The sequence below is a fragment of the Sporothrix brasiliensis genome (assembly GCF_000820605.1).
Source record: "Sporothrix brasiliensis 5110 chromosome Unknown Cont19, whole genome shotgun sequence".
In the NCBI taxonomy this organism is placed as follows: domain Eukaryota; kingdom Fungi; phylum Ascomycota; class Sordariomycetes; order Ophiostomatales; family Ophiostomataceae; genus Sporothrix; species Sporothrix brasiliensis.
Genome location: NW_024467138.1, coordinates 3,669,025 through 3,679,915, shown reverse-complemented (window position 1 = coordinate 3,679,915; position 10,891 = coordinate 3,669,025). Strand labels below are relative to the sequence as shown.

At 59.3% G+C, this 10,891-nt stretch overlaps 3 protein-coding genes across 3 annotated transcripts; 1 reads left to right on the top strand and 2 right to left on the bottom strand.

Annotated features, from left to right (window-relative positions):
* Nucleotides 1-31: 31 nt before the first annotated feature.
* On the top strand, nucleotides 32-1,270 carry SPBR_00701 (adenosine deaminase; the record flags this gene model as incomplete). The annotated part of the gene is made up of 1 exon (XM_040759020.1): nucleotides 32-1,270. One exon carries the CDS (start codon nucleotides 32-34, stop codon nucleotides 1,268-1,270), a length of 1,239 nt encoding a protein of 412 aa, XP_040618811.1.
* Nucleotides 1,271-1,476: 206 nt separating this feature from the next.
* SPBR_00204 (uncharacterized protein) lies at nucleotides 1,477-4,092 on the bottom strand (the record flags this gene model as incomplete). The annotated part of the gene is made up of 1 exon (XM_040758524.1): nucleotides 1,477-4,092. The coding sequence occupies one exon, from the start codon at nucleotides 4,090-4,092 to the stop codon at nucleotides 1,477-1,479; it is 2,616 nt and encodes an 871-aa protein (XP_040618810.1).
* A 1,290-nt stretch (nucleotides 4,093-5,382) lies between these two features.
* SPBR_00382 (glutamate decarboxylase) lies at nucleotides 5,383-7,294 on the bottom strand (the record flags this gene model as incomplete). Its single annotated transcript, XM_040758701.1, has 3 exons — nucleotides 5,383-5,539; nucleotides 5,692-6,963; nucleotides 7,050-7,294. The coding sequence occupies 3 exons, from the start codon at nucleotides 7,292-7,294 to the stop codon at nucleotides 5,383-5,385; spliced, it is 1,674 nt and encodes a 557-aa protein (XP_040618809.1).
* Between the last annotated feature and the right edge of the window lie 3,597 nt (nucleotides 7,295-10,891).

The window sequence follows — 10,891 nt, the reverse complement described above, 5'->3', positions numbered from 1 at the left end:
TCCCCCCTCCCCCCTCCCCCTCTCCTCCGCCATGTGTCACCACACGACCCAGCCGCTGCACACGCTGCTTGCGGCCCTGCCCAAGTGCGAACACCACATGCACGTCGAGGGCTCGCTGTCGCCCGAGCTGCTCTTTGAACTCGCCCAGCGCAACGGCGTCGCCCTGCCGCCCGTGTCCGAGGACGCCGCGTTTGCGTCCGTCGAGGCCCTCTATGCCCGCTACGCCCGCTTCACGTCGCTCGACGATTTCCTGCACTACTACTACATCGGCATGTCCGTGCTGCAGACGGCCGCCGACTTTGAGGCCCTCGCCATGGCCTACTTTGAAAAGGCCCACGCCGCCAACGTGCGCCACGCCGAGATCTTCTTCGACCCGCAGGTCCACCTGGCCCGCGGCGTGTCGCTTGCCGACGTTGTGCGCGGCCTGCGTGCCGCCAGCCGCCGTGCCACGGCCGAGCTGGGCGGCATGACGTGCCTGCTGATTCCGTGCCTGTTGCGCCACCTGCCCGTCGCCGACAGCGGCCAGCTGGTGGCGCAGCTGCGCGAGGGCTACTGGGCGGACGGCGACGAGGCGGCACAGGAGGCGGCGGTCGTGCAGGCGCTGGACGCGGCCTTTGACAGGGAGGCGGACGCGGATTCGCTGCGCGGCGCGCTGGCGGGGCTGGGCCTCTGCTCGTCGGAGCGCGATCTGCCGCCGACGCTGTGGCGCGATGTGTTCCGGGAAGCGAGACGGCACAGCGTGTCGGCCCCAGACGGGTCGACAACAAGATCGACAAAAAAACCCGCCCGCCGCGGTGCCACCCGCATCACCGCCCACGCCGGCGAGGAGGGCCCGGCCGAGTACGTTGCCCTCGCCCTCGACCACCTGGGCGCCCAGCGCATCGACCACGGCATCGCCGCCGCCACCGACACGGACCTCATGGCCCGCCTGGCCGCCGACCAGATCCTGCTGACCGTGTGCCCCCTGTCCAATGTCTGCCTCAAGGCCGCGCCGTCCGTCGCCGACGTGCCCATCCGCGTCTTCTTGGACGCCGGCGTGCCCTTCTCCATCAACTCGGACGACCCGGCCTACTTTGGCGGCTACATCCAGGAGAACTACTGCGCCGTGCAGGACGCGCACAACCTGGCCGCGGCCGACTGGGCCACGATTGCGCACAATGCCGTGCGCGGCAGCTGGTGCGACGAGGCGCGGAAGACGGCCATCCGGAACGAGATTGATAGCGTCATGGCGGCCTGGGAGGCGGGCACCTTGTCTGCACCCAAGGCGTAGGTTGTGGATGGGATGATTGTTTTGTGGTTTATGGAATTTTGTTTGCCATGGCGTCATCACTGCAAAGGAGCATTGTTACGGAGCACGATATTTATTCAACATTTTAATATCACGACTTGTACTTTTATTTCAAGTTTGTACATCATTCAATTTATGTTTTGTGAAGGGAAAAAGTGCGCCTCGGCACAAATGCCTGCTTTCATCTCCTACTCCTCGGTGACTCCAGTGAGACCGCCGACAATGCCCTGCATGCGCCGACCCAACAAATCGTCCGAGCTCTTGAGCTTGACCAGCTCCTTGTCGTCCTTGCTGTCCTTGGCGCGCTGCCGCCCCAGGGCCTTTTGCTTTTTGGACTTTGGCTTGCCCGCACCGGCGGTGCCGTTGTTGTCTGGTGTCGTGGCGGCAGACGACATGGTAGTCGATGTCGACGTCGATGTCGATGCCGTCGTGGAACCAGACGATGGCGCAGCAGGTGCTGTCGTCGTGGCCTGTGCCGGCGCCGGCTCGGTCGATGCATTCGTCTTGCTGACCTTTGTCATGCGAATCATCTCCAGCGGCGCCTCGTCGCCGCTCGACTCGGTCCGCGCCGACGAGACAACGCGGCTGTGCCCGGCTGTATAGGGCGTCGTACCTGTTCCATCCCTGTCTGGCGGTTGCGTCATGGCCGTTGCAGTCTTTGTATCGACCGACAGCGCTGCTTTCGTGGCCGGAGGCGTCGCGAGAGTCGGCGCCGCCTCGTTCCGCTCCGACGTGTTGGTCCGCGAGGTTGTGCGGCCGCGTGGCACGCGACCCCGAGCAGAAGCCGCATCGCTCCGTGCCCGCACCTCGTCGGCGTGCTGGAACGCATCCTGGATCCATCCGGACGCCCGCTGGAACCACTTCCAGGCGGGCGGGTAGACGGCCGGGAACTGCAGGAAGCCGTGGCTGACGCCCGGGATCAGGACGACCTCGGCCACATCGCGATCGTCGAAGCCTTCGGTGCGCGCGTCGGATTCGCGGTACTCGACGCGGCGGCCGCCCGATGCGTAGTAGGCGGCCTTGACGCGGCGCAGGCGGCCGGCAAAGATGACCGTGTCGTCCACGAGGGGGTCGCGCTCGCCAGTCAAGAAGTAGGTCTTGGGAAAGTGGGCGAGCAGCAGATCCGGCGCCAGAATGGGCGACAACAGATAGTCCTGGGAAAAGTCGGGGCGGTTGTGGGGGCCAATGTACAAGATGATCATGGCGCGCATCATCTCGGGCGTCAGGACGCGGTCGTTAAAGTAGGAGATGGTCGACGCGGTGGCGAGCTGGGTGCTGATGGCCTGCGGGTGGTAGGACGCAGTGGGTGCTTTCGAGTCGCTGCCGCCGCTTCCGAGCGGGCTGGTGCTGGCTCCGCGGACGGTCTCTGATTCGATGTTGTCGGTTGCCGTCCCTGGCGTCAGTCCCAGCTCCCGCTTCCACTCGTTTGTCGGCGTCTGCGGCCGCGAGTACGACGACACGTTGACGTGCGAGTAGGCCGGCTTGGGCCTGCGGGCTTTGGAGCGCACGAGCTCGTCGTCGTCGTCGTCATCGTCGTCGTCGAAATCGACATTTCCGTTGCTGCTGCGATCGCTCCCCTGACCTGCGTCGTCGCTGCTGGGCACCGCCTTGGTCATGGTCAGATCCTCATCGTCCGACTCGTGCGGCGTGCCCGCGAGGTCGCTGTACTGCTTCGTCTTGCGGCGCAGCACATTGCGGTTGGTCGCGCGCGTGCGGCGGTCTCGGATCAGGGCCATTTGCTCGTCCGACATCCAGTTGCCAATGTTGACGTCCATGCAAGGGTACGTCAGCACCAGGCCATCGGGGAGAGGCAGCCGCCTCGTCGAGCGGCCACCGGAGGAGGTGCCGGGTGCCGACTGCTGGGCCAGCATCAGCGTCATGGCCGTGGCCAGGTTGCCACCCGCACTGTCGCCCGTGACCACCACGCGCACAGGATCGTGGGCGGCCAGTCCGATGCACCGACCACGCGAATGGACGAGCGTCGCGTAGGCGTCGTAGCACTCGTTGAGGGCGTACGGGAACGGGTACTCGGGGGCCTTTTTGTAGTCCAGACTCAGCACGGGCAAGCCCGTCTGGACGGCCCACGAAAAGAGGCGGTCGTCGTTGCAGCGCGGGTCCATGGCGACGAAGCCGCCACCGGGGACATCCAAAATGACGCGGTTGAGGCCGGACGCGCGCAGATGGTCGATGGATCCGTCATAGTACAGCCACGCCATGATGGGCTGGTCCTGGTAGTCGCTGGTGGCGGGGCGGGGGATGCGGACGAGGCGGGCCGGCCAGCGGGTGAGCCGTGGGTGCAGCAGCCCCTGGAAGAACCGCAGATAGGGCGTGGTGCCCTTGTTCCAGCTGACGCGGAGGTGCTCGACGGTGAGATTGCCGCGGACCTTGCGGACCTTTTCATCGGCCTTTTCGGCGGCCACCAAGTAGAAGCCCGAGAAGACAATGCTGGCCAGGTCGCGGAGCCACTTGGTGCGGATCTTCATGGCGGTCCAGAAGCCGGCGTCGAGCGCGGTCAGGACCCACGTGGCGCGGAAGAAGGTGGCGTCGTACATGTTGGTGAGCGGGTCGGGGCTTGCGAGGCCGACAAGAGTGCTAAAATTGCGCGAGGCGTAGAGGTACAGCATGGTAAGGACGACTACCTGCCAGGCCGTCAGGCGTTTCGAGAGCAGCCGCGAGAGCGACCGGGCGCCGGGGGGGCCATTCTTGTCGCCGCGTGCGAGGTAGGTCGACCAGAAGGCGAGCACGGCGAGGACCTGCAGCCGCCGCGACTTGATGGACGGGCGGCCCAACACGTGGTCGATCATGGCGTTGTTTTGTTGGAAGTGTCGTTTATGACTGGTGCTCGATGCCTTGCCGAAAAGGGCGGCGACCCGAACGTGTGGATAAAGGTTGTATCCGGCTGTGTGCAACAGGCGACGCCAATGTTTGACAGACCCCGAACTTGAGATATGGGAAGGGTGGGATCAGTTATCAGGTTGCGTGGACCAACAACTTCAATGGCGGGCTGACGGAGTGGCCAACAGAACAAAGAAAACGCAACTGTGATGGTGAAATCAGGGACTGTGGCCCAAAGCAGGACGAGATGCGATAATGAACAAAGAACGATGGAAGAAACAAGGAGAATGAAGAATCAAGGACGGGAAAAGGAACGGAAAGGACAGAAAAATAAATGGTATGCGAAATCCTCGTTGGATCTCGTTGGATTCGCAAACTCGTCTCCTGGGTCTCGTCAGTTGTGGTTCGTGCTATTCTGATATCCCCATCGTCTTCTGTGTCGTCGTCGTTCGTCTTCTCCTTCTTTCGATGTTTCCGGGATGTCCGCCGGTGTAGAGAAGGGACCGGACAAGCAATTTGGTGTATTTTCCAGTTTGTTGTTTTCTGTCGTCTTCCGGGCAGCTCTTCTCTTTTGTCCTTCTTGCCCTGGTGATGTGTTTGCGTGTGCATATTGTCCTGGTTATGGCCGTTTTCTGACATGTGAAATCATGTTGGCGTTAAACAAGAGTATTAGTCGCGGAGAGTCCGGCCTCGCACGGTGTCAGGCAGTTCTCTGCTCCCACTCTTCTGTGGTGGCACATATCTGTGCGTCATGTGCGACCTCAAGAATACCAGTGGAACGCACTAATCACCGTGCCCCACAGCGTTGTGTGAGGGTGAGTGAGATTCGCTCCAAATCGGCCGCATGTGGTATTTGAAAGCGGTTTCTGTACAGTGAAATGGTGGTTCGCACTGTACTCGCGCCATTTCTGACGCAGCACCCATTATTCGCCCGTGTAGAAAAGTCGTGTCTAGCCATTATTAACCGCGAATAACCAGTGGAGTCTTGAGATGCACATAAAGGATGGCATCCTTCCAAAGTTTCCAGAAAAGTCCAAAGTCCAACGTCCAAAATAACAGCCAATGGTTTGATTTATTTCGCTAGGCTGAAGCAAGCAAACAAAAGTGTATGCAAAAAGACGAAAGTGCAACGAGAAAGCACAAAGCCAATGCAACAATCCAAATATCTCTTACCCGTGCTCGACACAGTTCCAGATTGCCCCTGTTCCTGCTCCTGAGCTCCTTCTCCGTCTTGAGCATTGCCAGCGTCTGCCGTTCCCTCACCGTGAGGGCCGTGGAAGCGTATTTATCCAACCACCAGCGCTGCGTACCGTCGTGAATGTTGGTGGGGGTGCCGAGGACGCCGTGGACGCCGTGGACGCCGTGGCAGAGTCGTCGACTTCGTATTCGGCATCGTCTTCGCGGTCGTCGCCCGTGCTTTAGCAGACAGCATGCGTCTTGCCAGTCTTGCCCTGGATGGAGTGTTCTTCGTTCTGGTACGGGAGGAAGAAAAAACGGGTCAGTACTGGGAGGTAATTTTACAACAGCAGAAACAAGGGGATCAACAAAATAAAAAACGAACGCGGAACTTAGGGTGGTTGTGCTCGGCACGGGAGCTAGCCAAGTGGTGGTCGCGAACAAACTCCTGGGTCTTGCGGAGGGCCTCCTTGTCCATGTTCTCGAGGAAGGACATGCACAGCTTGATGTCGGAAATGAGGGCGTCGCAGCGGTTCCAGGTAAAGTCCTCGCGGACGACAACGCGCAGCATCTTGAGGCCGTCGGTGTTGGGGGCCATGGTGTAGGCGGGGACGACCCAGCCGCGGACGCGCAGCTGGTGGGCAAGGGCAAACTCGTCGTAGACGCGCTCGCCACCGTCGTCGGACTTCTCCCCGACGTCGGGCAGGCGGAAGGCGACAAGGGGCAGACCCTCGCCAGACTTCTTGGACATGATGACAAAGCCAAGCTTCTCGAGCGAGTCGGACAGGTAGTCGGCGGTGCGGGTGAGGTTGGACATGATGGCGCGGTAGCCGTGCTTGCCGAGGCGGATCAGCTGGTAGTACTGGCCAATGACCTGGGAGGCGCCCTTGCTGAAGTTGAGGGTGAAGGACGACTGGTCGGCGCCCAGGTAGTTGATGTTGAAGACGAGCTCCTGGGGCAGGTACTCGGCGGAGCGCCAGACGACCCAGCCGACACCGGGGTAGACGAGACCGTACTTGTGGCCAGACACGTTGATGGACACAACCTTGGGCAGACGGAAGTCCCACTCGAGGCCGGGCATGACGAAGGGGGCGACGAAGCCACCGCTGGCGGCGTCGACGTGGATGGGGACGTCGAGGTTGCGCTCGACCAGCAGGTCGTTGACGGCCTTGACGTCCTCGTACTCGCCGGTGTAGGTGGTGCCCAAGATGCAGCAGATGCCAATGGTGTTCTCGTCGATGAGGTCGACGACCTGCTCCGGGTCGATGACGAAGCGGTCCGGGGTGCAGTAGACGAGCTTCTCGTCAATCTCAAAGTAGCGGGTGGCCTTTTCCCAGCAGACCTGGACGGCCGAGGACATGATGATGTTGGGGTTCTCGTACGACTTGCCCTCGGCCTTGCGCTTGTTCTTCCAGCGGCGCTTCATGGCCAGGACACCGAGCATGATGGCCTCGGACGAACCGACACAAGACGTGCCGACGGCGCCAGCGCCGGACTCGGGGCCGACCGGGGCGTGGAAGAGGCGACCGATCATGGAGACACAGCGGTTCTGGATCTCGGCGGACTGGGGGTACTCTTCGTAGTCGATAAAGTTCTTGGAGAACGACTCGGTCATGAGCTTCTCGGCCTCTTCCTCCATGTAGGTGGTGACGAAAGAGGCGAGGCTAGGTTTAGGTTTCAACACATTAGCGGCGGGCACCAACGGGGAAGGAGGGAAAACGAGAGAACGTCAGGCAACATAGACACCTACTTCAGCATGGGGTTGCCGTCCAGGCTGAGCTCGTCCTTGATCATGCGGTAGGCGACCTCTTTGGGCATCTCGGTCTCGGGGATCTCGTGGCGGGGCAGGTCGGCCGAGGCGAAGCGGGAGCCGTAGACAGAGGTGGTGAAGCAGTCGGCATCGTTGGCGAGCTGGAGGTGGGACTTCTTGACCTCCTTGTCGATGTGCTTGCCGGTGGTGACATCTTCATGCTTGATCTCGGCGAGATGGACCATGATGGCGGTGGTGCGTGTTTGTTGTCTGGATTTGGAGCAATCTACGTGTCGGTACGGTTGTTGCTGCTGTGCAGTCTCTGTTTTACTGTTGTGTAGACGAAAAGTTAGCAAACTGGAGCGCCGGATAGAATGACGGTTGCTGCTTTTTCGGTCGTCTCTTCAGGAAGCTCCCAGGGAAGTGTGCAAGTCCCCCTGCAAGCTCTGACTGGTCCTCCCGCGTCTCCCATCGTTCCTATTCTTACTATCCTTCCCAAACCCCCGTCGTCCCGCTCTCGCTCTTGTGCTCCCCAACTTGGTTTGCCACAGATGGCAGAATGAGGAGGCAAGACAAATTGAGAGCAAATAAACAAAAAATAACAAACAGAAACAGAGACATTTAGAGGTCAATGGGTGATGGGGACCGTATCTTACCAGGCGAGGCGCAAAACGACACGGAAGACAAGGTGGTCGGCCGTGTGAGAGTGAGGCAAATGGGGTGGTCAAGTGAGAATGGGAGAGAAACGAGGCAAATAAGAGAATGGAGGGGGGGCGATGGGGATAAATAAAAGAAACAAGAAGTACTAGCAATAGAAAGTGGAAGTGAAGTGACAGGGGCGGGGGCAGCCCAGTTTGAAGGAAAGAAGTTCCTGGGTTCCCAAAGCAGGGCAGCTCCTTCGGGAGAGCTAAGAGAGGGGGGGTCAGAACAGATAAAGAGGAAAGAGCTATCCAGTCTCCCAGTGTGGGTGGCCATGCACGTTGGACACATTGCATGCGAGAAGCTGCATTGCTGCTTTTGCCTTTTGGGCCTCTTTCCCCTTTCCCTTATTTCTTACGTTTCCTTACGTACTTTTGTGTCGTCTCGTCGCACCTTCCTCGTCTCACACGCCCCCTCCCTCGCTCCTTCCCTCCCAGCCTGCACCGCACATTGCCACACGTTATACGTCCAAAGACGGCCATTTGCCATTCCATTGTCTCCCAGCGTGATGCAGTCTAGACATCCTCATTGGTACTACTCATTCTGGGCAGTGTCGTTATGCCATTGATTTGTTCTTCGCTTCCTCTTTTCTTTTGGGTTTGCACTACCCCAACGACAAGATTTCTTGGCTTTTTGTCTGCTTTGGGAGCTTTTTGGGAGCTTCCTGGTCTGGCGGAGTGGAGAAGGAGGGGGGATGGGGCGGAAAGAGCGAAGTAGTGGGGCGGCGTGGCATACGGCAAGGAAGGCACGGCCAGCATTGCCAACAGAGCTCCTATGTAATTACGCGTTACAGCGGCGGTCTGCCAGATCCAACGCCAGCTCGCCAGATAGTGCGAACACAGCGCCAGAACATCGGTGTGGAGCAGCTGGGCAAAAGCCAAGTCGAATACGGCTGGGGCTGCCGAGGGAGACAAGAATCGAGACAAATCGAGACAAATCAAGACAAATCGAGACGAAACGAGCCGACCGAGAGTCGTTGCTGGCGATGGCGATCTCCATTCGCCCTCGTGGAAAATCGAAAACGATACTGTGACAGGACCGACGCACAAAGGTGTTCCTTTCTCTACTTGTAGATCTTTGGGCAAATCGATGAGGTGGAAAAACACTGCAGCATCGGCCAAGGTGTGGACCCTTCTGTGCCTTGTGAGCTTGTGTTCCCGTATTGAGTGTCTGAGTGTGTACTTCGTACGGCGTGTGTCGTACATCCTTGCACGAGCAAAAGCTTGATCTGAGCTCGTTTGCTTGGCCGTGCATTGGCCCAGTCTAGCTCGAGAGCCGGTGTCCGGTGTCCACCTCTTGATGGTGGACAGCAGTCTCGTTTTCCTCTTCCCTCGCTTCCCGGAGTCTGTTCCGCGGGAGTGCAGAAACGAAACTTTTGTCTTGTCGTCTATGGATATAGCTGACTCGTAATAAGCAATACTATTTGTTTCAAGAACGAGACGTGGCCTCCAATGCAGGAGAAGAGGAGGGATGCGAGGTAGCGTCGGAGTGCAGGAGGGAGCTGGGCAAGGGGCCTGTCAGACGTAAAGCAGCAATTATGCCATGAAGCAGCCCAGTCGCCAGGTTTCGGCGTCAGAGAATTGGAGGCCTGCAATTGAGAGTCCTGAAGCAATATGTTGTATATTGCGCATTGTCTCCAGGTCGCTGCGGTCTGCCTCCTTCCTGTTTGTAAGATACGTCTTTGCGACGGCGGACTGGACAGGAAGGACCGGCATTGAGCTACAAGCACAGGGGCAGGAAGGAGGGGCAGGAAACACGCGTTCGAAACAGACTATGCTGGCTCGGCTGGCTGGTGACATCATTGGGCCGTTTCTGGCAGGCGCCACAGCCCTGACTTGGGTACATGTGAGTAGGTCGTCGCACACAGCGGGGTTCTGTACGAGCAGCGGTCCATGCGCTACGCCGCGACCAAAGTGCCCTGAAGGCCCCTAGCCAGCCGGCCACAATCGACGTCCAAGTGACAACCCCCCATCCCCTCCCCTCTCTCCCCTCCCGCTTCAGACGAGGCCCAACGACCAACGCCCATACCAGATGGTCGCGTAACACGCAGCCCATCGGGACGGTCCTGTCAAAAAGGCTTGGCTTTTTGTGCATATTCGCCCAGATGCGTTGGCCAAGACGGTCCTCCTTTGCTTTCGAAAATTCAGCTACGTCCGGAAGAGGGAAAGTACAACAAAGGAGATGCCCATGAAAACGACACGGCAGACGCGAGCGTGGACTTTTTCCGACTCCCCGTGGCCGAGACAGCGTTCCTGGTTCGACAACTCCACACGCCAGCTGCGATGCTAGTGTCCGTGGGCTAGGGAAGCTGTGCTGGGGCTGAAATGCGACGATGCATGATGGGTGTGGTATCGTAGTTGGGGGATTGGGGGTGAGTGTGGGCGAAGGTCCAATTAAAAAGACCATACACACCCACATCGTGTGATGGTGCTGAAAGGGGGGAAGCGCGGTTCTCCAGCATGGAACATCGGCACGACCGACTGCCCGCCGGGTTGGTATCAAAGAAAACATGGGGGATAGGGGGAGGGAGGAGGGGGAAGCCTCGACCAAAATCAATCTTCACAAGAAAACGTTCAACGCAGAAAGTGCTTCCTGTCCAAGGGCGGGCACCAGCTGTAAATCGCGCACGCTGGCCGCCAACGAGAAATGAGGAGAGCAATGGAGAGAGCAAGCTGGCTGGGAAGAAGCTGGCTGGGAAGCTAGATTCGAGCTTGCGACCTGGTTGGTGGAGGACGGCCGCATGGATCGGCAACAAAACGATCCGTGGTGCGTTGCGGATGTGGTCGTGCCCAACGACAAAATGGAGCAACAAGGTGCAGCTCTTCTCTTGAAAACGGCTGCGTGGTGAAGGAACCCTGCCAGCCGGCGTTTGTTTGTGTAGCGGGCGGATAGCCGTCTTGTCTATGCTTAACATCCGTATTGCTGCTGTGCCATGGGGTGCATGCTGGTAGTTTGAATATGGCATGTCCTGTCACCCATGATGGAAGATGCCGGCCGCCGTTCTTTCTCGCGGAGCAGTGGCTCTGTCGTTCTCGTATACCTGGTCCTTCGCCTGGAATAATGTGCCAGACGTCTCGCATCGGCGAGCAGCCTCCTTGGACAAAGGAATCAAAGGGCATCACGAGGTGACAAGACCTGGGAAG